The 24,737-nt window shown below is 40.9% G+C and overlaps 1 protein-coding gene across 3 annotated transcripts in view; it reads left to right on the plus strand.

Moving 5' to 3' along the window:
- The first annotated feature begins 1,490 nt into the window (after nt 1-1,490).
- Nucleotides 1,491-24,737, plus strand: part of SLC10A7 (solute carrier family 10 member 7) — a 146,174-nt gene continuing 122,927 nt past the window's right edge. Inside the window, exons 1-4 of one of the 3 annotated variants that reach the window (XM_064416738.1) lie at nt 1,491-1,742; nt 5,078-5,160; nt 8,927-9,063; nt 13,148-13,223. In XM_064416738.1, the coding sequence (XP_064272808.1) occupies nt 1,643-1,742; nt 5,078-5,160; nt 8,927-9,063; nt 13,148-13,223 (396 nt within the window). In that variant the 5' untranslated portion in view covers nt 1,491-1,642. Of the gene's footprint in view, nt 1,743-2,660; nt 2,971-5,077; nt 5,161-8,926; nt 9,064-13,147; nt 13,224-24,737 lie in introns of those variants that run through there. The other 2 variants (XM_064416740.1, XM_064416739.1) reach the window with 2 other exon arrangements.

A 24,737-nucleotide genomic window follows, 5' to 3' on the forward strand; every position in this document is an offset into this window, starting at 1 on the left:
CATCTTCATCTGACTTATCTCTCCTGTGCAGCAATCAAATCCTACACTTGTTATAATCACAGCTTGCTTTAGATGAACACATTATGCATTTATTTTCTCCCCAAACAGCCAACCTGCAGTGGGTTGCACAGGGCAAGCACTGCGAGGTTTTGCAATCCGTCTCTCCCTCCTGAGAAGGGAGCAGGGATCAACACGTACTCCAGCAAACTTCAGCAAAGCGGTGAGATGTTAACAATCCCGTCAAACCTCACAGTTTGGATCTGCAATCCCGTTAAACCTCACAGTTTGGATCTGCAATCCCGTTAAACCTCACAGTTTGGATCTGCTCGCGGGTGGGAGAAGGCACATTCCCTCCCGCATCCAAACACTTCGGCTCTGATGTATCCCTGTTCACACCAGCGAAGCTCCCAGGACACGCAGGGCTACGCACATCCTGGAGATCAGCTGAGCTTTCAGCTATGAACATTTCTTTCCTCGGTAGCAGAAAGCCCCGGCAGGGCTGTTCCTTGAAGCTCCAATACCTCGGCAGAGACTGTGCAGGACGAAACTTGCCCGAAGTGTTCGGGAATGGCGCAGCAGAGAGGGAGAGCCCGGCGGGACGGGGCAGCGCCGGCGGGAGCCGCTGGAAGACACAGCATTCCTGCTTTCCCATCTCCCTGCTCATGGATTCGCAGCGCGGTGCCCGCGGCCGGGCAGGATGATGGATCCAGCGGGGAAGCGCCGCAAGAGGGGAAGAGGGAATGGAAGGCGCGGGTGGAGCGGCAGGATGGGGTTCTAGGATACAGTTTTAATGGAAGTGGTTCTAGCACAGAGGTAAGCCAGGGAACCGCCCGCCGCTGGGAAGTGGCTGGCCCGGCTCGGGCGATGCTGTCGCCATGTCGCGACAGGGGCTGAGCAGGTGCCTTTGGCTCTGCCCAGAAAGGCAGGCGCTCGGTGGGAACTCCCGGGCGGTCCCGATCCACGTGTGCCTGGCGGCGCGGCGCCGGGACGGGCGGCCGTGAGGGCACACCGCTAACACCTGCGTGAGGCGGCGGCGGCCCCGGCGCTCCCGGCTCCCGCGGCTGCGGGGAGCGCCGCTGCCGGTGCTTGCCCGGCCAGCCCCGGCCCGCGCCCGCCCTCACGGAGCGATCCCGGATCCCGCCCCGGCGCTTCCCGGCCCGCGCCCGCCCCGCCGCGCGTCAAGCGCCGGCCGTCACGCGGGCGCTGTAATGCACCAAAGCAGCGCGCACACCCGCGCCGAGCCCGCCCCGCCGGCCCCGTGCCCGCGCTCTCCCCGACCCGCCCGGCGGCGGCAGCCATGGAGCTGTCCCGTTCCCGCCACCGCCACCCGCGGTGTCCGCCTCAGCAGGGGGTGCGGGGCGGGGGCGGCAGGAGCCGGCGGGGGTCTGGTTGCTCGTAGCCGTGCTGGCGGCAGCGCGGGGCTGCGCGCCTATTCGGAGGTGCGTGGTAGCGATGGCGGCGGTGGGTGAGCCCTTCGCCGTCAGCGGATCCGGCTGGCCCTGCCGGCGGGCGGTGGGGCCGCGCCCCGCCCCGCGCCCGCAGCGGCCCCGAGCAGCCGAGCGGAACCGGACCGAGCCCGGCCGGAGCGGGCCGAGCCGCGCCGGGCGGAGCCGCGCCGGGCGGAGCCGCGCCGGGCAGCGCCATGGGGCTGCTGGAGCGGCTGCGGAAGGAGTGGTTCATCCTCGGCATCGTGCTGGTCATCGCTGTGGCGCGGCTGGAGCCCGGCGTCGGCGTCAAAGGCGGTGAGTGCGGGCGCTGAGCCCCGGGACTCGGGCAACTCCCGGCGGCCGCGCTGCCCCGCGCCCCGTCCCGCCCCGGAGGGGTCCCTGCCCTCCCTCGGCTCCTCTGCTTCCCTGCTTCCAGCCACGGCTCCTCAGGAACCGGGGAATGCTCCCGCGTGGGTTCCCGTGTCTGTGCTCGGCGCTGTACCGGGGGCTGGAGGAGCGTCCTGCTCTTTTGGGAATAGGAGCGATGGGAGCCAAGCGGTGACTGGCGCTGAATGTGCTCCTGTTCAACTAAGTGACAACTTCAGAGCTGTGGGCATGGAGTCCCGCAGCTCAGGGTATGGATTTCTGCCGTCCGGGAGCTTCCCCGGCTGAAGCAGCGTTGTGGTAAACTCTCAGGTGCTGCGTCTCGGCCAGACCTTTCCTTTCGCTTTGTAGTGGAACATTTGTGTTTTAAAGCTTGGGATTTATTTTTTATTTTTTTTTATTTTTTGTCTCGTTGTTGTTCCCTCTTACTTTTTCATGGAAGATGGGGGGAAACAGGGAAACTGATCCTGTGGAAAGTGGTGGTGTGAAAAATGCGTACCCGGGGCAAAACGGATCTGTCCCTGCAAAGCAGGGAGGGCTTGTATGTTTCCCGGAACAAGGGCTGATGAAATAGCCACTGTTATTTAAACATAAACAATGTATCTTTACGTATAAACGCTGGAGTTGGTTCCTGGTCACTTTCCTTTGGAACTTCAGCTCCAGACGTTCGCAGATTTCAAGAACAAATTAATTTTTGTATTTCTTCTTCCTAGCTGTTCTCTGATGGCTTGAGAAAAGGGATGTAGAGTATTTCAATAGAATTCTTCCAGCAGTTCCATGTTATGCGAGAGGAGATAGATTCTATCTGTGCTTTTATAGGCACAGAGGGTTTTTTTTAAAGTTGTTTTTTTTCTTCTTAACAGAGCTGAAGTGTGAGGATAGACAGCTTCTCACTGAGGAGCCAAACTTTTCTCACCTCTTAGGTTCTGGGGAAAAAAGAAAGTGATTAAAAAAAATATGGCTCTGAACACATGCTGTGGCAACTACGGCTCCAGTACTTCAGGGAGTTCAGGGCAGGCAAATTCCTGCTGTGCAAGGATCCCTCCTGACATCGGTGTGCTGCTCTGCACGGGTGAACAGAGCCCACGTGGAGCTTCCTGCAGGATCCGTGCTGTGTTTTCTGCAGACCTTGGAGACCACTTGAAATTGATAGTATCAGGTGTTTTGTCCCTTTCTGCTTTCAGTGCCGTGCTAATTGTTAGCAGCCGTGTGGGAGGTCCTTTTAACTGGAATAGGAGGTAATTGTTCCTCGGCTCACTTCCTGCATGGAAGCGCTATGATGGAGCACTTCGTTAAATTATCCTGCTGCAAGAGATGTCAAGCTTTGACACTGTATTGTTCCCGGGACAACTTGCTTGAAAAATCTTGGAAGCATTGATTGAAAGTAGCGAGCACATGTTCCCCACAGTGGTATCCCCTCCCTGGAAACTATGGGATCTCAGTGCTCTGAGGAAGAAAAATATTTCTTTTTAAAAGCAGAAAGAGGTGAGGGGTGGGAAGTATCAACACATGAAAAAACCTCAGTTTGTCATCTAACAGCTGACAAAGCCATGCACGGTAATTTGCAGGGCTTTAGCGAATGGTATGGATGGTCCAGCATCCACAGCCGTGCAAGATTGTGCCATAAATAACAAAGATTTGTGTTGTTGTCACCTTCGTGACATAAGCCAAGCCATTTTTTTGTGTTTTCCTATTTGATAAATGAGCCCATTTAGTTCCTTTGTGAAAAGAATTTTTCTGTTGTGACCAGAGTTCCCTGTGCTCCTCCAGTGTGTGGTAGAGGCTTCTCCTGGGAAGAGGAGTTCAGGTAGCCCAGTGAAAAAACAGAAAAAACTGAGTCCTGGAAGAACCCCTGTTTTAGCCAAATTAATCCACTGCCTGTCTGCTGTATGTGCATGTATGTAGAGACTCTGATCTTCTAAAGGATTAGAAAAAAGGGGTAATAGTGTCTGTAAAATATAGTTTTCTGTAGAGGTATATATATTTATATAATCTTTTGGGGCTTTTTCCCCCCATCTATTCAGTTAACGTGCCAGAATTTTGCAACTAGTCATGGGCTTTGTTGCAACTGTGACTCTTGCATTTCCTGTCTTATTTTTACCTTAGTCTTCATATGTGTAGCTTTTGTTTGTTTGGGTTTTTTTTGTGTTTGGCAAACAGTTTTAATGTCTTGTCAGCAGAGTTCTCTCTGAGAGTAGAATTTGTGTTGAAATGACTGAAGATGCAAATTTCACTTGTACAATCAAGTCCCTCTGATTTAAGGACCTTACTCCAGTGTGACCATCAATGTATCATTCATCCTGTGAGCAGAAGGGTTCTTCTCTTCTGCAGTGTTGAGTCAAGGCTGGCTTGTTTGCTGCTGCAGTTTTGCTCAGGACAACTTAGGATCACTTGTAGAGTGAGGATATTACCTTGGTCCTAAGTAGACTGCTAATATTTTCTTTCTAACCTAATATGTGGTTGAATGCTCATGAAAAAATGAGCACATACATTTTATGCCTGGTGGCCTCTGAAGGCAAAGTGTATTAAGAGAATTTGTCATTTTTATAGGAGGGTAGAAAAGACTATATTTTAATCTCCCTGAAAAAAAGTATATAAATATACACAAATGTAAGCCTTCAATACAACCCTTGGTGGTGCAGGCACCTGCATCATCTTGCTGCTCTCACTGCAGCAGTGTCTGAAATGCATTATTGTGGGGCTGAATGAACCATTTTGAACCATTTTCTGTTGTGAGTGGAATAACAGAGAATTGTATTGCCCCGAGGAAATCATTGCAAGGTGTGATTTGGGTTCTTCTGTGCAGGCAGCCAGACAGGGGTGTGTGTGTGTTATAGGGAAAGAAGTGAGAGGTAGCTGTGTGAGGGATGTCAATGCCCTGTGAAGGCACCAGCTGATGTTTTTATTGGAGTGTATGGTTTGAGTTTGCTGATGCTGTAGGGATAGTCTGATGGCAGAACTGTGAAAGGCTCCCCATTTTCAAATTTCCAGGATTTGCCTGTGAGTTCCCAGTGGCCTCTAATTATGGAAGTCAAATTTATATGATGATCTAACTCACTCTGCATACTCACTGGTTTACACTTATTTAAAAATGAATAGCATGCTTTCTGTAACTTGATAGAAATACCATTCTTTTTATTAGAGACTTTACTGATTTGACTTTCTCCAGATATTTTTAAGTATTCTCATTTACTCTGATATAGTATATGCATATCATTATCTCTTTGCCTGTAGTTCACTTTGTTCTCTATGTCTGTATTTTTTAGGACCCCTGAAACCAGAAATTACCATAACTTACATTGCTGTTTCAGCTATATTCTTTAACAGTGGACTCTCCTTAAAAACTGAGGTACTGTAATTTCTCATTTCTTCATTCCTGTTATGCTCTAAAAATATTGTGTTCCTTTTGATCAGATTTGAATGTAATTGGAATGGTGGTGGTACTGGGAGGATGGCTAGCAAGAGAACATAAATGTTAGATATTTAAGGAATAACCCTCCTTCATTTCAGAAAGGTGATGAAGATGATGGGAGGGATAGTGTGAATAAATGTCTCCCATCCACAGAGGGTAGGTGGTTTGTCTCTGCACAGCTTTAACTAAATGGAAGTGATGAGCACAATTTGGAGACTGGATCTACAGCCTGGTTGTGGCCCAAACCCAAATCAGGGTGAGATGCAGCTGTTCACTGCTGGATTGATGGAAGCAAAGACCTGGTGGCCTTAAGTTACTTTGTTTGGTAGGGCCAGGGCAGCAGCCAGGATCAGCACAAAAGGGTTCCTGTGCAGATATAATGTCAATATACAAGGGAAAAATCTTGGCAATCTTTTCCCATAGGATTTTGTTGTGGACAGGTGGATTTGAGCTACCTACACTCTGCTGCATATCACAGGCACTGAGATTTGTTTAAAATTTTGTGTCACTTGTTATTCAAAGAGGAGCAGTCTGGGACTCAGAAGAGATGAAGGGGCCTGTAAAGGAATCATGGAGAAAGGAAATGGTGGCTATGTGCCAAGAAGAGATGGAGCAGCCAGAGCTGAAATGAAACCCTGCACGTCTCTGCTAGTCTAGTCTTCTGATTCCTTTGTGCTGTGGACTAACAGGGGATGCTATTCATAAGTTGCATGATACTAATGCCTGAAAGAATCATCACAATTTTGTCCAGTTATCTCTTGGTGGACTGGGATTTGAGTGAACACTGTGCATTCAACAACAAAAAAAGTCTCTCCACCTGTGTCATGGTTATAGTGAACTTTCATCTCTTCAACTTTAATGGAAATAAGCTGTGGAGAGGCACTCTCTTCCACAGAGAAGAGAACTCAAAACACAAACCTGAGTAGTATTAATAGAGTGGAGTTTTCCTCTTTCAGGCTTAGGAATCTTTACATGCAGAGAAAAAAAAAAAAAAAATTTTTTTTTTTTCCCCAAAAGCAGCTGTGAGAAATCAGTAGTATTGTCAAAGTCTTGATTAGATTCTCCATTCTAGTTTACATCTAACTTCTTCCAGTTAAGGTGATGTGACTGACAGTGTTCTGGGCAATGTGTCATGTCTTACTTTGAACTTACGTAACTTTTTTCTATCTATAGTATTAAAAGCAATAGATTGATGTAAATGAAGCTTTTACAGGAGCTTGTTTATGTCCAGGTAGCTGATCTCAGATTATTTTGGGAGCAGCAGTTGGGGCTGGGGCTGTTATCCAGCTTCATGAAGAAGCTAGGCCTTTCCTGAATTTCTGCCATGAGGGTAGAAGCCAGAAGAAGAAAATAATTTCTCACATTGTAGCTTGTGCTATTACTTTAAAAAGTGTATGTTCAAAACAATCCTTACATATGTTAGGTGGCCAGGTCATATTTTAAATAAAATACTTTGAGGCATGTTTTAGTTGTTTAAGGCACAACCCAAAGTTGGTATTATTACTCAATATGTTTTTCTATTGGATTGCAAAGTATATGGTTTTTGCTTTTGAATTTATTTGTTCTTGACCTGTGTATCAGCTGTTCTACCTTAGATACTGTATTAGTGAGATGGAAACTAGTGTTTGGTATGCTTTATGACAGGATGAAAACTTTGTAAGTGTTAACAGAGGCCTTGTGATAAATCTGACAAATTAGAAATAACTGATGCTCTTTTAAAGTTGCACTTCTGGTTTAATCTGCTGTGTAAGTGCATGCTCAAAAATTTTTGCTAGTGTGTCCAGAAAGCATTTTACAGAATAATTTGCAACATTCAAGGAGAGCCTGCCTGTGCATGGCCTTGTTACACTTTCAGAACCAGAGGTGACCAAGGTCCTCTTACATTTGTAGAAATACTCAGTGTTCTCTGACAAGAACATTTCATTCCACCTTAATATAATGCTATTTCAGTTTGCACTGACTGGCTAGCTTGCTCTTTTAAAGCAAATACCTCCCATAGGGCTCCAGAAATTAAATCACATACTTGAGTTATCCATTTCAAGGAGGAATTTGGCAAGCCACTGAGAACACTGTTTGCTCTGTGTGGGTATTTGCTCAGAGGAGTCCAGCTGTGACTATTGGAAGAGTGGCTGGATGGCAACAGGGACCCACAGCAGCCAGGGAGAGGCTGGGATAAGCTCCCTAAAGGGTGTGAAATACTGGGGAAGACAAGGTAACCTGTTCTGCCTGGTGTGCAGAAACACAGTCCTAACTAGCAGCTTCCAGCAACTTTTTTGAGGTGGCAGATGTATTTTTGGATAAGCCCTTGTCAATTGTTTAGGAGGGTGAAGGCTGTTTGCCTCAGCTTTTATGCTGTGATCATCCAATCTAAGGCATAATATTATAATAATAACTATTCTAAATAACTGTTACTATTCTCAAAGGCAATCACTGGAGACATTTTCAAGACTGGTAATTTGGATTGGCAAAGATTTGTTCCATCAATACAGCATTCCTCCATGCAGTAGTTGTATCACTTCCTTGCTCCCTGGAAGTTACAATGAGGCTTGCTTTCTGTCTTGAGTTTTGGTTTTGGAAGTATCACAGAGTCTTCTTAAAACCCTCTGGTTTTTAGGCATTTTCCAATTGTAAAAATAATAAATTAGAAGGGTATTCTGTATGTGAGATACAGATAGACAGATAGATACGTTTAATGCATCTGGAATGTCAGCTGGAGAATCCCAGAAAATTAGATTTTGAATAAGAGTGCCATCAGTTTTTTTGCATTGTTTACTTGAGAAAAGTGTGAGTTATTGTGAGAGAAAGGAAGAGGAATTTTTATTTTCAGACTGCAAGATTTGAAATGAATTGAAATGTGCAAGGTTTTTTGTTGTACTCAAAAACCTGTATAGAAGGTCCTTGAAATGCCTGAAAAGGCAAAACAGAGAGACACAGAGCTAGCTGAAAAGTTTTTTTCTTTAAAGGTACTTGATCACCTCTCTGGAATGCTCTTACACTATTTAAAATTAAGTTTTTTGTTGTTGTTTTCGGAGTCTCCAGGGTATTTTAGACTTTACTTCTCTGAAATTTATGGCTTAACAGTTTTTAGCTTGTTATGGTCTTGGTATTCTTTCTTTGTTATTCTTCATCAGCCAATTTTTTCTATAAATTTCACTTTGATACAATAAATAATCAAAGTCTGCTACTTTGCTTTTAGGGAAAAAATAACAAACAAAAAAAAACCCAACACCACAAATGAATGGTTGGCAATACAAACATCCATACACTTTTTTTTTTTTTAATATTTATAGTATAAATGAGAATCCCCATTTGTGGCTGTCTTTAGACAGAGGAACCTGAAATCATGTACTCACTACAAGTTTTCATGCCTCTTGATATCAAAAGTCAGTCAACAGCCATCAGTGCAGTTAACATGGGTTTTGAAGCCGTGACAAAGTGCTAAGGCTGCCTGCTCCAAAGCTGCTGTTTTGAGAGCTACACTATTATGGAAGTGCTGGACAACTCTTGTGGAAAAATGCCCAGGAGCAGACAGCTTTTATGTTGTCTGGATGTACTTCATTATTAAAGAGATCAGATGATCCCTAAAGGTGACTTTTTGACATGCACTCCTTTTGTATGATAAAGCTGGTCCTAGTTTTAAAAGCACAAACGTGATCTTACTTCAACTGTTATGACTGCAACTTCCTCTCTTTTTGTTTTGCAGGAGCTGACAAGTGCTTTGATGCATGTGAAACTACACCTTTTTGTCCAGATTTTTACACTTGTGTTCTTCCCAACAGCAATATGGGTCTTTCTTCAGCTGTTATCAATCACACCTATAAATGAATGGCTTTTAAAAGGGTATGTTTAAGTATAATGGAGTGAAATATATTTGTAGCTGTTGTCTTAAAGGGCTGCTTATCCTGCAGCTGGTGCTTTGTTGTATTGTGAACTGATCTTGCTCGTTGCTTTTTGTGCTTCAGCACTTTGCTGTTGAAAACAAAGTACATGCTCAAGATTATCCCTTCAGGAACCTGATCCCATTCTCAGGTCTGGACAGTTTTATGTGTAGGGAGGTTGCAACAGGTTAGCTTTCTTTTTCACAAAACACAGCTGAAGTGATGTGTTTGGTCTCAAGGAAGGTGGGGAGGAAAGAAAAGGAATGCTGAAGGAAATGCATAAATCAGTGAATAAATAGAGTATGCCACATTCTGGTCTTCTGTTTTTAAGTAGTATGTGTTGAGCATTTCTTGCATGAGTTCAGTATCTGCTTCCAGCTAAATTATGGGGGAAAAAAAGAGTAAAGTTTTTGTGAGACAAGAACTTTGTGATGAGCAGAAACTAAGTTACCATGTGTGTAAAAACAGTGTGTTTTAAATCTTGCAAATGTGCAAAGCTGCATGGATGGTGTACTAGGGATAGATGCTATGTAAAAAAATAGTTAAAAGGTGGTTTTTTTTCCTGAAATGGGAGTCAATACTTGGTGCCATGCAGGTATACTGGAATGTTTGTTTGAATGTTAAAAATCAATTGTTTCAGAAAACTACTGAGAGATTCCCCTTTGTTTCTTATTGCTTGGTGAAACATGGCTCGGGGAGTTCCTTGTCTTAAAAGTTTAATGAAAAAGCTGCTCATGTTTATGTTTCTACAAGGCCTAAACCTAAAGGAGCATTTCATTTTGTTTGTAAGAGGCTTCTCCTCATGCTCCATCAGTGTTAATTGGTCCAAATGGTAGTGAAAAGGTGACACTGAGACATCAATTAAAAGTCAACACTTTTTTTGCTTAACAGCATCAGTAAAGCAAGGAAATGACAAGATTGATATATTATGTTCATTTGTATTTAGCTATTTGTAGTAAAGGGTATTCTTTAAAATAATTGTGAAGTTTTTTTCTCAGCTAGGAGAAGTACGTGATTTTCCACAGTAGCCAAAATTCTTTTGTAATCCATGGAGTTTCAGTTTCTGAAGTGCAAGGTGAAAAGGTTTTTGTAGGGTTTTTGGTTCCATGAAGCATGTCTCATTCCTTCTTTCCCATGAGTCTGTTGCATGCATGAGTGTAATTATATGTATATGCATGCACAGCTGTAAAACTGGTTGTAAAACTTGGGATGTATGTATTTTTGTAAAGAAAAGACATATTTATGCATTTATCTCTAAATGTGGAGCCTAAACCGGGCTCATTTGTCATGAGAGTGTGTCTGTGTTTTACTACTGAGCTGCTGTACTTCTGTATACTTCAACTGCTTTTAAGCACTTGTTCCTTGAGTACTGCTTCTGATTTGGCTTTTTTATATTTTATCTTTTAGTGCTGTTAACTCTGTTGTATTGAGTCTTCATTGAAGGAATGATCAGATTGAGGAGTTTAATTAAGGTGGTTTGGTTGGGTTTTTTTAAGAGTGCTTTCTTGAGGAATACTGCCAGCCACTGCACTAGGAGCTGTACAGTGTGATGCAGGTGCAGAAGATACTGAGCTCTGTCCTAATTCTAGAATAACACATTTCAAAGCAGGTCCCTGTGACTGTGTTGTGGCAGCTCTGTGTAAACAAAAGTTCATCCTAATGCCCCACAGTTGTAGTTTTTATCCCTTAGAAACACTACAGTAGCTAAGAAAAATGGAAGGGAAGAAGACAGGTTTGGGAAAGTTACTTCCTTATCACACATTTAGCACAGCATGTGGGGGAGGCTGCTTGATAGCCCTCAAAAAGCCTGGAAAAACAGGCATGTGCTCCCAAGGGCATTCAGCACCCTTTGGCAGGGTGGCTCCCCTGGGCACTGCAGTTCTCCACTGCTCCCTGCACAAGGTTATGCCTGAAGGGCACAGCCCACAGAATCTTTTCCATCTTGCATCAGAATGAAAGATTCTCCCATCCTCTCTAATGGTCAGTTTAGCTGTGTTATTTGGGAGGCAGATTTGGGTGGTATCAGCTTTTCACCTGTGTTTCTACAGCTGAGTGGGATTCTTTTCTTTCCCTTCCTCTCTCTCGGGGATAATATTAGGAAGGTTTTTTGCTTTGCAATTTTTTTAACATTTATAAAATAGAGGAGAAACTGACATCCTCCCAAGCATCTTATAAGTTAATTCTTTTGTTAACTACTCAGGTTTTGCATTGACAACATCTATTTTAAAAGGAGCATGAAGCAGATTATTAATGTATGCGCAGATTCACCTCTTCTCCACTTTTAGCATGTAGCATTTACAGCACAGGTGGTAAGGCATGAGATGCAAAGATTGGGTATAGGGTAGGACTTTGGAGCTTTCACGTCCAAAACATGTGACTTCAGACTCTACTTCTCAGTTGTCTGTAGTGATATCAGCAGAACAGCAAGTGTCTGGACCCTGATGTCATCAGGGGTACTCATGGCATGGCCTGCTCTAGTGGAATATATGAGTTGGTTGGTTGTTATCTCTAGAAGTCTGTTGGCCATTAGAGGAATCTGTTTATGTGTTGGTAGAATTGTGTAGTTGATACAAACTGAAAAACAGTTTACCCCAGTGCATGTTTCAATACACTCAATCAAGAGTGTGTCCATTTAGTATGTAGCAGGGTTTTTTTTTAGATTAATATTGCTTGATAGGGATTTTTATTTTTAATCCCAAATATGTTATTTTCAATTGAGAGGGTTAACAGAGATTGTATGATTAAGTCTTTCCCTTATAGTATGGAAAATCCCTGCCAGCTGAGATGAATGCCCTTGCACATATTTTGTACCTGTCTGGATAACTCTGAATTTAATCCACTCCTTATTAGAGCAGGTGAGAAGTTTGAGGAGCTGCCTGCCACATAGGAGAGATAGCAGTGTCACAGTGTAGGAGATGGACATCAGGATTGCCATGTGTTTGTTTGTCTGCTGTATATTTTCCTATATGTTTCCAAACTTTCCTGCAGTTTCTTTTTCCTGTATTTCTTTTCTTTTCAATGTTAGCTTATTCTGCCATGTGCTGACAACTCTCTGCTGCTTATTTCACTTTAAGCTTGCTCTGTGCTTCCAAGGTGGTGCTTGGCACCTTGTGGTTGGATTTATATAATGCTTACATTGGTTGCCTCTTTCCTCTTTACAGAGTCTGTAGCTGACAGAGGGAATGCTGTCATTGTCACTTACCAGTTTCTTCTCTTTAAGCTTTTTGTGCATTTGCAGAATATCAGTTGCACTGTAATGTGCACCCTGGTGCCTGGATTTAATACTTCTGCTTGCTGCAGCTTTGTGACACTGCCTTTTTCAGGGGTTCTACTGACAGGGTTATGAATGCAAAGTAGTTCACCACTGGTAATTGATTGTTCTGAATTAGAATCTCAAGCTCTGATACTTGAAAACATATGTAGATTCCACACTTTTGGGGATTTTGCAATCTGTTTTATTCCATTCATTACTGTTCCTTCCAAGTCAGCACAGTTTGTCTTCAGAAGCCCTATTTTACTTAGCCCTGAATTTATTTTTCGTGGATTGTCTTTGAAAACAAAGGAAATTTCACCACTTTTTTCTTACTTTGCAACAGCATTTACTGGGCACTTCAATAACTTTGTTGCACAAACAATGCTAAAAAATGACAATAATAATAGGGTATCTTGGATTTCTAAAGTGTAAGAGAAAGCTGTTGGTGCTTTGATGGCAGCCAGGTGATTTTATCTGGAAGCCTGTGATAGATGTATAGAGACCTTTGTGGATGAGAGCTGCAGTACTACAGAGGGGGAAGTGGAGTCACAGAGAGGTTAAGTGCTTGTGCTTTTTGCATGGTGACATGACTTCACTGTGCTGACTGGTGAGAGATGGTGTAGAAATGCTGCCAGCAGGAGTGCCTTCCCTGGTGCAGGGCTGTAGCTGATTGCAAACTGATTGCACTGCACAGGTGATAAGACTTTCTACTTGGCTATCTGGTATTTTAAGGTAGCAGGTTGCTTAGTGTTTGCCTCCTGTAAGGAATTAACATTCTTTTTGTTGTTTTCAGCTTGCAGACAGTGGGCTGCATGCCACCTCCTGTGTCTTCTGCTGTAATTTTAACCAAAGCTGTTGGTGGGAATGAGGTGAGTTTGCATTTTGGCTTTTTTAAACAGGCATTCAAACAAGTATTTATTGATGATGAACTCAAGTGGCAAAGCACAGACAGAAATGTGATGCTACTGTGGTTTGTAAAGCATTCTGGAATTAGGGGTTGGGTGTTGACTTGGTGTCAAACAAGGAAAACAGTGATATGTCACGTGCTGGCATTGGTGAAACTGAAAGAAATTCACTTTTCTGAGGTGATACAAAGGTTTCTGATAGAAATTAGTGTTGGGAGATTTTTGGTGGGTGCTACACTGGAAGTCGTAACCCTATGATGTTCCTGTGCTGCAGTTATTGCATAGACCCATAGATTTGCAGTGAAGTTGTGCCCTTGCAGAGATTCTTTGAATGTGTTCAGTATTAAGAGGTCCTGTAGTAGGAGTTTCTCAAGCTTGAAATTGAAAGTGTATCAAGTGACATGGCAATACAAACATGGATTTAAATCTTACATTGTTATTTGAGACTGCATGAAGTGAAAATTCAGGAAATGTGGAGTTCTCTGACATGATGCAATGCAAAGTTCTCAACAGATAGGAAATGCTGGAATAGAAATTGTTGGTGTAAACTCAGCTTGGTTGTGATAAATTTTTGCCTTAAAATGGCATATTCTGGTGTAATTTCAGACTCTTTATTCACAAAGCACTTGCTGTTTTCAGGAAGGCCAGATAAATGACATTTAGGAAATTAATCCAGCTGTGCTAATTAATGAGCTTGTTCCCTTTAGATTTGCTTCCTCGTAGCTGCTGAAGGTGGAGGAGACCTGGTAGGTGAAGAAAGGAGGGAATTAACATTGACAGATGGGATTTACACCTGGGGTTGTTGGGTGTTATTCTGAAGGGTTAAAGGCAAATCTTAATTCAGCCATAGAACTCCTGTGTGAGGTTGGGTGGTTCACTTCAACCACATGTTTTAAATATGGCCATTAGTTGTGAACTTCTCATTTTCTGAGTTCAGGCTCTTGGGACCGATTAATGTCAGCTTTGAAAACACATGATAGCACTGAAAGAGATTGAAGTTGTACTTTGTACTGACAAAGTGCTGTTTAATTGCTTTATCCTCTGAAGAGAGACCCAAAGTATTTCAAGTCAACCGTCTCTAATTATGGGCAATCCTGATGCACATCACTGTCTGCCAGTTTGCTGCCTTGAAAAAAGAACCATAAAATTGTCTGATGGAGGTGCTGGGGAGTAGTTACTATAAAGAAATAATTCAAGTACCTAATAGTGATCAACAGAGAAATGAGAGGTTTTCCAGTTATGATTCTACATGTAGATGCTGTAAATTACAGCAAGAGACCACACAGTGAACAGAGAGGAATAATTGAGTGAGTGCTCATTCAGCACTGTTTGTACTATCCTTAGAACAGGGTAAAGATCCTCTGGAAAAAAACACAGTAAGGTGGGTTGGTGGAAAGCCATCTAATACAGGAGGGAGAGAGGTACTTTAATTTCTTGATCATTAGAAAGCACTTTCTTATGGTAGTGTTTTTCAGGGTGGTGAGGGTGTGTGCATTTTATACCTGAAAAAGCTGAAAAATGGCTGCTTTCTATGACGTGTATAAATCACTGACAAGGCAAGCTTTGAGCTCTGATTCTTCTGTGCCAAACTGGTGTTAGGGGAATGGAAAAATGCATACCCTGTAGTGAGTTTTACAGATAGTTGCTGACAGCAGAGAGGGTGAATCAAGAATTGGGCCTTGGGAATTGGGGTTCTCAGTCAGGCTCTAAGAGAGTCTGTAAGGAAAAACTCCATTTAAATAAGCTCAGTGTAGACAAAGCCTGTGGTGAGATTATTGCCAAACTTGAGCATGTTTCCAATGCAGGCATATTTTTGGAATTTGATGTTTCTTTGTTGTTCAGACTAGTTTTTCTTCTGAGGATGAGCAAATCACATCCCTTGTGCTGAGGGAGGAAAAGTTTCACATCTCTCCTTGCCAGACTTCACCTGAGCTGTTACTGATGTATTTCTTGCTCTGATATAAGCAGAACACTGCATTTTTTCCCATTTTAGTTTGAGTCCACTCTGATATATGAAGAATTTAAACCTGGGAGTTAATTGGAAGTACAAATGGTTGTACTGTGAGAGCATTTGTTCGTTATAATGCTTCTTAAACTGGTTTTTGCCTCAACAAATGTGTATCCCTTACCTAGAGAAATTGAGTTATCTGAGGATGTATCTACACTGCATAATGTGATATGAAGATAAATGAGCTTGCTCAGAAGGAATATAGCAAGGAAGCTCCACGTGAAGTAATTAGTCTGAGAAGTGTCCTGCTGCTGTAGAGTACAGGCACACCCTCAATAGCTGCTCTGAAGACCTTTTTGGATGTTTGAAACACAGCACTTAGGAGCTTTGGTGGTTGCCTGTGATATGACAGTGTAGAGGAGTTTAGGTTTCTTTGTCGAAGTAGAAGTGACTGTTAATTGTCAGTTTGGATTGGGGTATTCTCAAAGAAATATCAGGCCCTGTGTCATGGCCGTAGTACCCCTGGGGCTGGGGAAGCATGGTCTTATTTTTAGTTCTCTCTCAGCCTTTTGGGTGAAACAGGGTGAGTTATTGTGTCTCTGTGGTTGGCTGTGATGTACAATAGCACATTTGTGAAGTGTTTGAACATCAGTGCTGAAAAAAATCTGATAAAAGATCTATATTTTATTGGCCTGGGATTAAGGGTAATTAAGTATTTGGTCAAGTGCTTCAAAAGTGACCTACATCATTGGAGGCTACTTGGGTGGTTGATTTTGCTGCGTATTTATTGGAAAATTTGGTTGTGAGATAATAAAAGGGAAACTTTCTTTCTTCTCTGTTTCTCCTTCACCCTGATTTCCATCATTGCTCCTGTGATCTTTTCCTGTGTTGCTTTCATTAACCCTGCAAGGAACTTTCTAAACCAGCCTATTCCTAAGTTTTAATGAACTAAGTGCACTTAGTTCCTTAGCAAGGCCAGTTTCAAGAACTGAATGTTAGTTTGATACATATGAAGGCCTGTATGAACAAAAGAAAGTTTCATGTGTTAACTGGTGACAAATGAGGTATCACCATAGGAATGAAAATCTAATTTTTAATTTGTTGATATTTTCTTAATTACTTAGTTGTTTCTGTCAGTCAGTCTCATGTTTTGTGTAGAGGACAGTCCATGAAGCTAAAAGAAATGGGAATGAAAACCAGAAGGTCTCATTTGTTCTTTGCTCTTGTGCTGTGAAGGGTCAGGATTTTAATGGCATAGCTTGACAGCACTGAAGGCTTTATGTCATTTTTTTTCAACAAGTCTTGTAGTTTTTCATTGAAAATATAAAAACAATTTCTTTAAAAGTCTGCAATAGAGACGAATAAATATGTCATCATTTCAAGGAACTGTTAAGACAAACCTATTAAAAGCTCAGAGATACTCAGACAGAAGTGCTGTAGAGATGGCAGATATTACTACAAAGTATTCAGTCAGCAAATGTCATACTCTCCTTAAGAATCAAAGTAATGAAGAAAAGAGATTGGAAATTAGATCTATAAGTCTATTATCAGTTTGGGAGAAAAAGCAATTTGTGATGACTTTTATGGAAGCTTAATGACATACTTTTGAAAAGTGTAACATAACAGGCAGGAGCTGTGATGGAATTGTACAGATAAATCGTGGCAGACAGCTCATTTTGTTGAAGAATACTTTGGTTATTTTGCTATCTCATACACCACACAACCACTGAGGATTTTTTTGTTATTGTTCATTTGAACCATAGCTTGTACAAAACCTCTTAATCAACGTGCTGCTTTATTTTTTTCAACTTTAATGTGGCTCTGCCCTTTTGTAAAATAAGGTGTTGCACATGCAAGACAAGATTTTGAAATATGAAATAAGCTAAAATGAAGAAAGCCAGAAAGGAGTTAATGAAATAAGGTGTATAGTAAAAAATTAGTTATATTATTGACTTTTAGATTTGTTTTTTGAAGCAGATGTATAACATAAAACAGTACAAATTTGCAAGACCCACAGCTAGCCTTTCTGAGAGAGTCAAGGGACAGCAGCAACATTTACCCAACAAGTTATATACAATAGTTTTAAATGGTATTTTGAAAAACATAGCACATGAATGATTTCTGAGAAATGAAGACTGGAAAATTCCTTTGTTTGTCTCTGTGTTTTGGGTTTTTTTTTTTAGTAGAAATAAAGAAAAAGTGAACTCTAACACTACTGTAAAGTCACAGGAAACATATTGATTTCTCTAAAAATATCTGAAGTTCTTTGAACTGTAGATACATGTACATTAACCTTTTAGAAAACAAAATAAAGTGAATAAAAAGAAGTACAAGCTCTAATGGTTTGTGATTCATGCACTGACTGATGCACCAGTGTACCATGAGTGTTTACTCTGGGAAGGTAACACATGAACATTATGAAACAAAAATTTTTAAGGTCTTCAAATAAACTGTGGCATGATGTTTAGTTATCTTCTATAATATAGTTTTTCCTCTCTAAATATGAGTCACTGGTGTTGTCTAAAATTTGATTTTCAGATTACACTTAAAATATTCACATGACCAGGTTTTGTTTATGAAAGGGTAATTTAATTCTATTGTTTTTTAAATGTGATAATGTAAAAGGAAAAGAAATATCATGATTTTTTTTTCCTTTCCTAAGTAGTGAATTTTGTCTGCCTACACAGATTAAACAATTCTAAATGAAAATTAAATAATTCTACTATTAAATACTACACTGAATTCACTTGGAAGTATGAGAGTGTTGGAGGACAAATTTAGGCAAGATGTCTGTACTTCACGTGTACAAACACAAAGAACTGTATCAGCCTAAGCTTTGTATGTACATAGGAGCTGTTGTGCTATTAAACTCTATTCTAGTATTACAGTCTAATTTTTTATGTATCCTAAGAGTTTACTTTTCTTTTATCATTGCTGTGCTTTGAGCAGATGGTTTTTATTGAGCTATTTATTGATACATAGGGTTTTTTCCTTCCCTGAGTGGTGAGTGCATTTTATATCCATCAATGCATAGGAGGAGCCCAAATTATTACTTACAATATGAATTTCATCACTGTAATGTGTCCCAGTCATGCAGCTCCATTAGCTATCTCTAGAGTTCCTCATGGCTTCTCAAGTCTTCCATAACCCAAAGCAATTGGGAGTCTTTGGGGTTTTTCCCTTCTCTCACTGATCTCCTTTTGTTTATCAGTAGTAGCTGTAATACAAACCCACTAGTCAAACTGCTGAGGGGGAAGGGGGTTTTCAAAGGCAGACAGCTCTGCTCTCAATTCAGTGGAGCACATCCAGACTAACATAAGGTGTGTGAAATCCCCAGTCAGGCACTTCAGCTTCAAGCTCTTTACTTTGTACAAGGTTTCAGATTCTCCAGCAGCAGATTCACCTTTCAAAAGCAGCTGATTCACTAACCCAAGGTGTCAGTAGTTGAGTTAGACTTGGGATAAGATTTGTTTGTGGTTGCCATTACCTGTAATTGAGGGTCTTTCATATGGCTCATAAGGTGTGAAAAAATTCCTGGAAGTGCAAGACTCTTAAAGCTGTGCAGTTAAGATGTATGAAACAGAACTTGCAGTCTTGTGCATGTTCAGCCTTCCCTTGTAGCAGTTCTGCCATAATCTAGAACGCTGTAAAATAGCCCATTTAAATTGCACTAAACTGGGCTGTGGCTGGAAGCTACCTGGAATCATCACAGCCTTGTGTTTTTACTGCTGTTTGCACAACTGTCCTAGATCTGACTTTGTGAAAGTGTTTTTAGAGGTTTTGCTGTTGCTGTTGTGCAGTGCTCGGCTGGGAAGCCAGGTTTTTTTTGTCTGCTGTGGCACAGTCACTGACCCTGAAAGCTGTTTGTGGCATAAAGAAGCCAGGACAGAAGGAGAGTCTTGCTCTCACGCTTGACAAAAGTGGCCTTTTAAAGAAAGGTGGTTTTGAATTTGTCTTGCTCTGCAGGTTAATTCAGTGTGAAGTTATACTGTGCAGGAGCTTCCTTTGTTTAGTAGTGAGTGTTGTATGAAGTGCATTGTATGTGCAAAGCAAGCATTTTTAAATATGAGCAATTCAGAAATAGTTATATTAAAGTAGTTGCAGACAGTGGGGTCTAGTGCTCTAAAATTCAGGCTCTGTACTGTTTGCTGTTTAATTTTATGCCTGTTTGAGAGAGAGCAGGTATTTTGCTAGCAAAGAGGGTGTTACCCACTCTTCCTAACTCTGCCTTTGATGATAAATATGTTTTGGAGGACAGTGAAAATTGGACAGATGACTCAAAAAGTTACAAGTGATTTGTTTGCAGTGGAGTGTTTTTGCAGTCTAATTTCCATTGAGCGCCTGCATTCATTGTGTGAGGGTGGTTTTCTGATGAAAACCTTTCTTTGGCAGAGAGGTGCAGCTGTTTGCTGGCACTGGAACCCAGGGATGCTCTGGGTTCTGGTTCCACTGTCCCTCACCTGTTGCCTTACAGCTCACTGCAGGTACATCAAAATCAAATCTCTTGAGAACAAAAAATGCCATTTAGGAATTTCTTTGATGGATTTAGTCAAGGAGCATTGCTGTTAGAGTTCTGAACACTGACTTTTAAATAGACAATGTTACATTGTTTAGTCTTTTTTGATTTTACCTTTTTTGTGTTAAAATCAAAGCTTTAGCATATTGCACTTGGAAAATTTTTTCTTCTATCCAGGCACTGTTTTAGCTGGCATGAATATTTTTGCTTAGTGGCTAATAAGAATATATAGGAAATAAAGCAAATTAAGCATTTACATAATTTCTTTTCTTTATCTGTCTTTTTGGGTGTGCAGTATTAAGTTCTGATTTGTGGAAATCAAAGCTGTAAAGCATGAAGCAGAATTTTCAGTTAAAATTATTATTCTCTTTACATTTCATTCCTTTTCAAGGAAATTAAATATATTTTTGTGTCATTATGGTTATGAAAGAACATTTGTGAATGTTTTTGTCTTCTAAATAGTTTGTTAATTTATTTAAGATGTGTTAAGAAAATGTGTTTTACACTGTATGAGGAAAACCTCATTTGTGTGAAGACATAACAAACTCCTAGGTCACTTTGTGCACAACTAAATAAGCCCAAATTTATTTAAAATTCTTTCATAGGAGAAGTTTGGATATTTTAGAAGTGTTTTCCATTTTTACTTTTCTGTTAAACTGACTTTTTGTTAGTTTGTTAGGTAGAGCATGTGGCAAAAAGTGTGGAGATCAGTAGAGCAGCAATTTTTTACTGATTCCAAAGCATTTTTTGTCCTCCAGTTTCTGGAAAACATTGGTTCTATGATGAAGTCTGAAAAGAACAAGCTGCTGATAAACTATTTCTGGAAATGTTGAAGTAAAGCCATTGTGTTTCCTGGGACCCCTTTTTCAGACATGCAGACCCCATGCTCAGGTGCTTTCCTGCTCAGCCAGGATTTTTGCTCGTGTTCCCTTGTGAATATATCCTTTCCTATTTGAAATCCAGTAGTTTGCTGCCACTTTTAAATTAGCAGAGGGAGGGGGAACAGCAGCACTTCTGCACTTAAGCTGGTGCAGGAGCTTGAACTCTTGTACTCACCTGGGAAGCCCCTATGAGAAGATGGAAGTTTTGAGGGGCAGGAGACTGGTGAAGGAGTGCCCTGGGAGCACAGCAGCCCTGATAACTCAGCTGTGTGATGGGGAAAGTTGTTTTCCTGTTAAACATAATCTTTGCCAACCCATCCAGTGCCTCATGGTATATACCCCCTATACAAGATGCATTTGAAGGCTCTTTGCTTCTCTGATACTTGGGGTCCCCTCATCAGCCTCAGCCTGACCCCCCAGGTCTGTGCTGTCTGCCTCCACATCCTGCCCTGCCCTGGGCCCTTGGATGCATCCGCAGGAGAAATGTTCCCCAAGATTCAGGAGAACAAAAACTTACCTTTAATTGAGGTGGATACAGTAGGTCTGACTTTGTCTATTTGTTTTTAATAGTAAAGACGTGTTTAGTAAGACCTCCCTAAGCAAACAGAGTTTTGCTTATCAGCAAAGAAGTCAGCAGCCATATGCTAGCCAGGCAGTCTAATGCAATAATTCTGGTGATTATGTGGCACATGAGCTAAAGGGAATATTACTGAGCTGTGTTTGAGCTGGTAAGCTGAGGGCAACAGCATATTTCCTGAATTAGTGTGCCAATTTATGTGTGTTACTTTAGTGAAATTTTGCAACTTCCTGTTCTAGCAGATATTGTAGATTATTGCAAATAGCATTCCTAAAATGTTGAATTTCTAGTGTGTAGATGGCTTTGTTTAGTTAGATCTATTTTTTTTGTTATATTTTCTAATGATCTAAATTCATTTTGTTTAATGATATGTTTGCAAAATGTCTGTAATGTATATGGTGATATATACTTGAGGCATGCTGTGTGAGTGCTCCAGCTCCAACTGCATATCCAAAACCTTTTAAAAGGAAATCTCAATGAGCCCTATGGGACAAAGTAAATTATTACATGTGGTGAACTCTTAAGTCATAGACCAAGGTCATGGCAGTGAAAGTGTATTTCAAAAAGGTTTTATCTGTGCTTGGAAAGCAAATGAAATCTCTCATCATTAACTTTAGAATTATAGTTGTAAGAGGATTTTCACTAGAGGTGAAAGATCAAGTTCATGGCGGACATAATGGAGTCTGAAAAGTTATTTCTGAGCCATAATACTGGGGCGTGAAACATTCACTGAGGTTTTCACATTATTGAGTTTACAGCCTGTAATCTGGATACTGAAGATCAGAATGGTTGTCATCATTGCTACTGTTATGGCTTTATTTCAACCTTTGCAAAGGGAAAAAAATATAAAATTTTTTTAGAATTATATTGTAAAGACTTTTAAAAAATATCCTGCATTTTCATGTGTGTCAGCCTCTGCCATTGCTACTTTAATAATAACAGTAATAATCCTTCTACAGGAAGTTAATTTAGTAAACCTGAATGATCTTAATGAATCCATGAAAGCACATGTGCATGCAGTGATGTGATCTCTGTCCTTAGTTGCTGATAGCTCACATAAATCAGAAAGAACAAATGGGGAACGGAAACGGGGCAGAAGAGCATAAATAGAACTAAGGTTCTTAGAGACACAGATTTTTATTCTGTTGATGGAAATGGATATTTGTGTCTGTTTATTCAACACAGTGTTCTATTTTGCTAAACTTTGCATGTGTACACACATTCCAGTGGCACTAGTGAGCAATAGAAACCTGCTCAAGAGTAGAGTCTGAACTCTGTGCCTGTGCCTTGGGGCTGGTTTTGCAAATATCCCTGCCTGTAGCAGCACTTATTTCTTACAGAATTTGTAGTGCTCAGTCTGTTTGCTTGCAGAAGTGATGAAATCTGCCAGTGATGTTTAGAAGACGAGCATTAAACAATCATCACCAAAAATGAATCTGCTTGTGCTTTTGCTGGCATGAAGGTGATTCCATTTACAGGAAAGTTTCAGCTGTTGCAGTTTTATTCAGAATAGTCTGCTTAGCCCTCTTTTCAAGCCATTTCACTTTTGGATTAAAATTCAATGTTTTGCTGTTTTTTTTCTTAAATCCTTCTGTGTCCTTAAGAAAAGGTATTTGTTCCTCAAGTTACAACTGCAAATGACAAGCACATTACATATTCTTGGCAAGTGTTATTTTAATTTCTTTGAATTAAAATTTTAAAAAGTTAAAATTAAATAAAATTAAAATAAAAATTAAAGTAAATGTCTTTGAGCTAATTCTACAGTAGTAAGATTTTGTAACTGGAACTACAAGCAAGTAGCTTTAAGATGGGCTATTGAGTTGTATTCTACTTGAGCAAAGTATTTTGTTTCAAAATGAATGTGTTTTTTGGGAAACTTTTGATATATTCAATGGTTACAAGATTATTTAAAAGTCCTATAAGAAGAGGAAGCATAAACTGGCTTGATAGTTACCTGTAATTCAAGAAATGGCAGCATTGAAATCAGACATAGAATCTCAGTTCTGACCCGTGCATGTGCTTTATGCTTTTATGTGTTCTATGCTTCTGTTTTAAAACTGTGGTCCTGCAATTTAGGAAATATATCCTATAACATTTTTTTCCTGTACTGTTAGTATCATGTATGTTATCTCAAAGACACTTCCTGTACTTTCATTATCCAAATAGCTTGGAATATCAGTGTTGAGTGAGACTTTCTGTGTAGGTTATGTCCTCTAAGGAATACATTTTAATAATTTTGTTGATGGCCTCTCGTGTACCTTTTCTTCTCAACCAGCAGTGTGTGTGCAGTGGTGAGGTATTTCTGTTTCTGAGCCTGGTCACAAATGTCTGTGACCTATTGCTGCTGGGACGTTTCTGCTGTTTGCAGCACCTGTGCCAACAGCTTCTGCACGGCTTGGTTCTCTGTAATTTATGATCTGAGGAGCTCAGAACAACAGATGATATTTGTAGGTATGAAATACACAGAAAAATACACAGTATTGTACAGTGCTGCCCCCAAATCCCTTCTGTGAACAAGTCGCTCTGGGGCATCTCTGCTTCAGAATGGGTCTGCTGTCATTAGCCCTTGAGTAACAAATGCCTCTGTTGCTACATCTGGGTTTCCAAACCTTCCTGAAGCTCGCAGTAGATAAAACTCAGTTTTGTCTCATCTCCTGCAAATAACCACGAAATATGTACCTTGTAACCTTGATTTCTTTTAGTCGATTCCTCAGCATTTTAATTCCATTTTCCTGAAATTTACACTATTCCATTAAATCTTCTCAGTTCTACAGGTAACAATGTATACATGTATACAAATTTGAACCACTAGCCTGTGCAGTTTTGTGTAACTTTGTTTCATGTAAATATGAACTCCTAGAACATAAGGATACTTTATAACTGAGGTGCTTTGTGAGTCTGACAGCTGTGCTCTCTGTAATCAGGATTCGGATGTGCGTGTTTGCCTTAAAAACGTGTAAAATCTTCCTCAATGTCTTAGCAGCACAGTTATGCTTTCCAGCCTCCCAGTTCTTGCCCCCTCTGGGATTTCTGCATAGTGTAAGTCCTTGTGCACATTGTGTAAGCATTCTGTCATATCTCTAAGTGATCAGACTGATTCTAATTGCTCTCCTCTTCCAAATCATCAGCCAGTTGCAGCATGCTGTTTGTCATCTTCCCTACTAGTATAAAACCACAGTGTAAATCTGTAGCAGCCTTCTGTTTCCCTCACTGTCTGGTTTTAAAATCAGTCACTGTTTCTTCCAAATTGCAAGAGGATTTTACACTCAGACGAATGACTTGTCATGCCAACTTATTGTACAGTGTCTTGTGAGGTGGATGCCTCATTTAGCAACACTTCCAGCAGGCTGTGTTCATAGTTTCTTTATCAGTTTGTAGGTGGTTTTGTTTGGTTTGTGAGTAGTGGGAGGCAAGAATATATTTTAATACTTTTATTTTTAATAATTTTTTTTTGCAGCCTAATGCAGATCTGCCATACAAGCAGATTTTAAAGAGATTTCCTGTCTTTCAGACTTCAATTTCCTTCTAAATTGTGTGGTGCAAGGCAATGGAAAAT

This window comes from Passer domesticus, chromosome 4, assembly GCF_036417665.1.
Source record: "Passer domesticus isolate bPasDom1 chromosome 4, bPasDom1.hap1, whole genome shotgun sequence".
Taxonomy (NCBI): Eukaryota; Metazoa; Chordata; class Aves; order Passeriformes; family Passeridae; genus Passer; species Passer domesticus.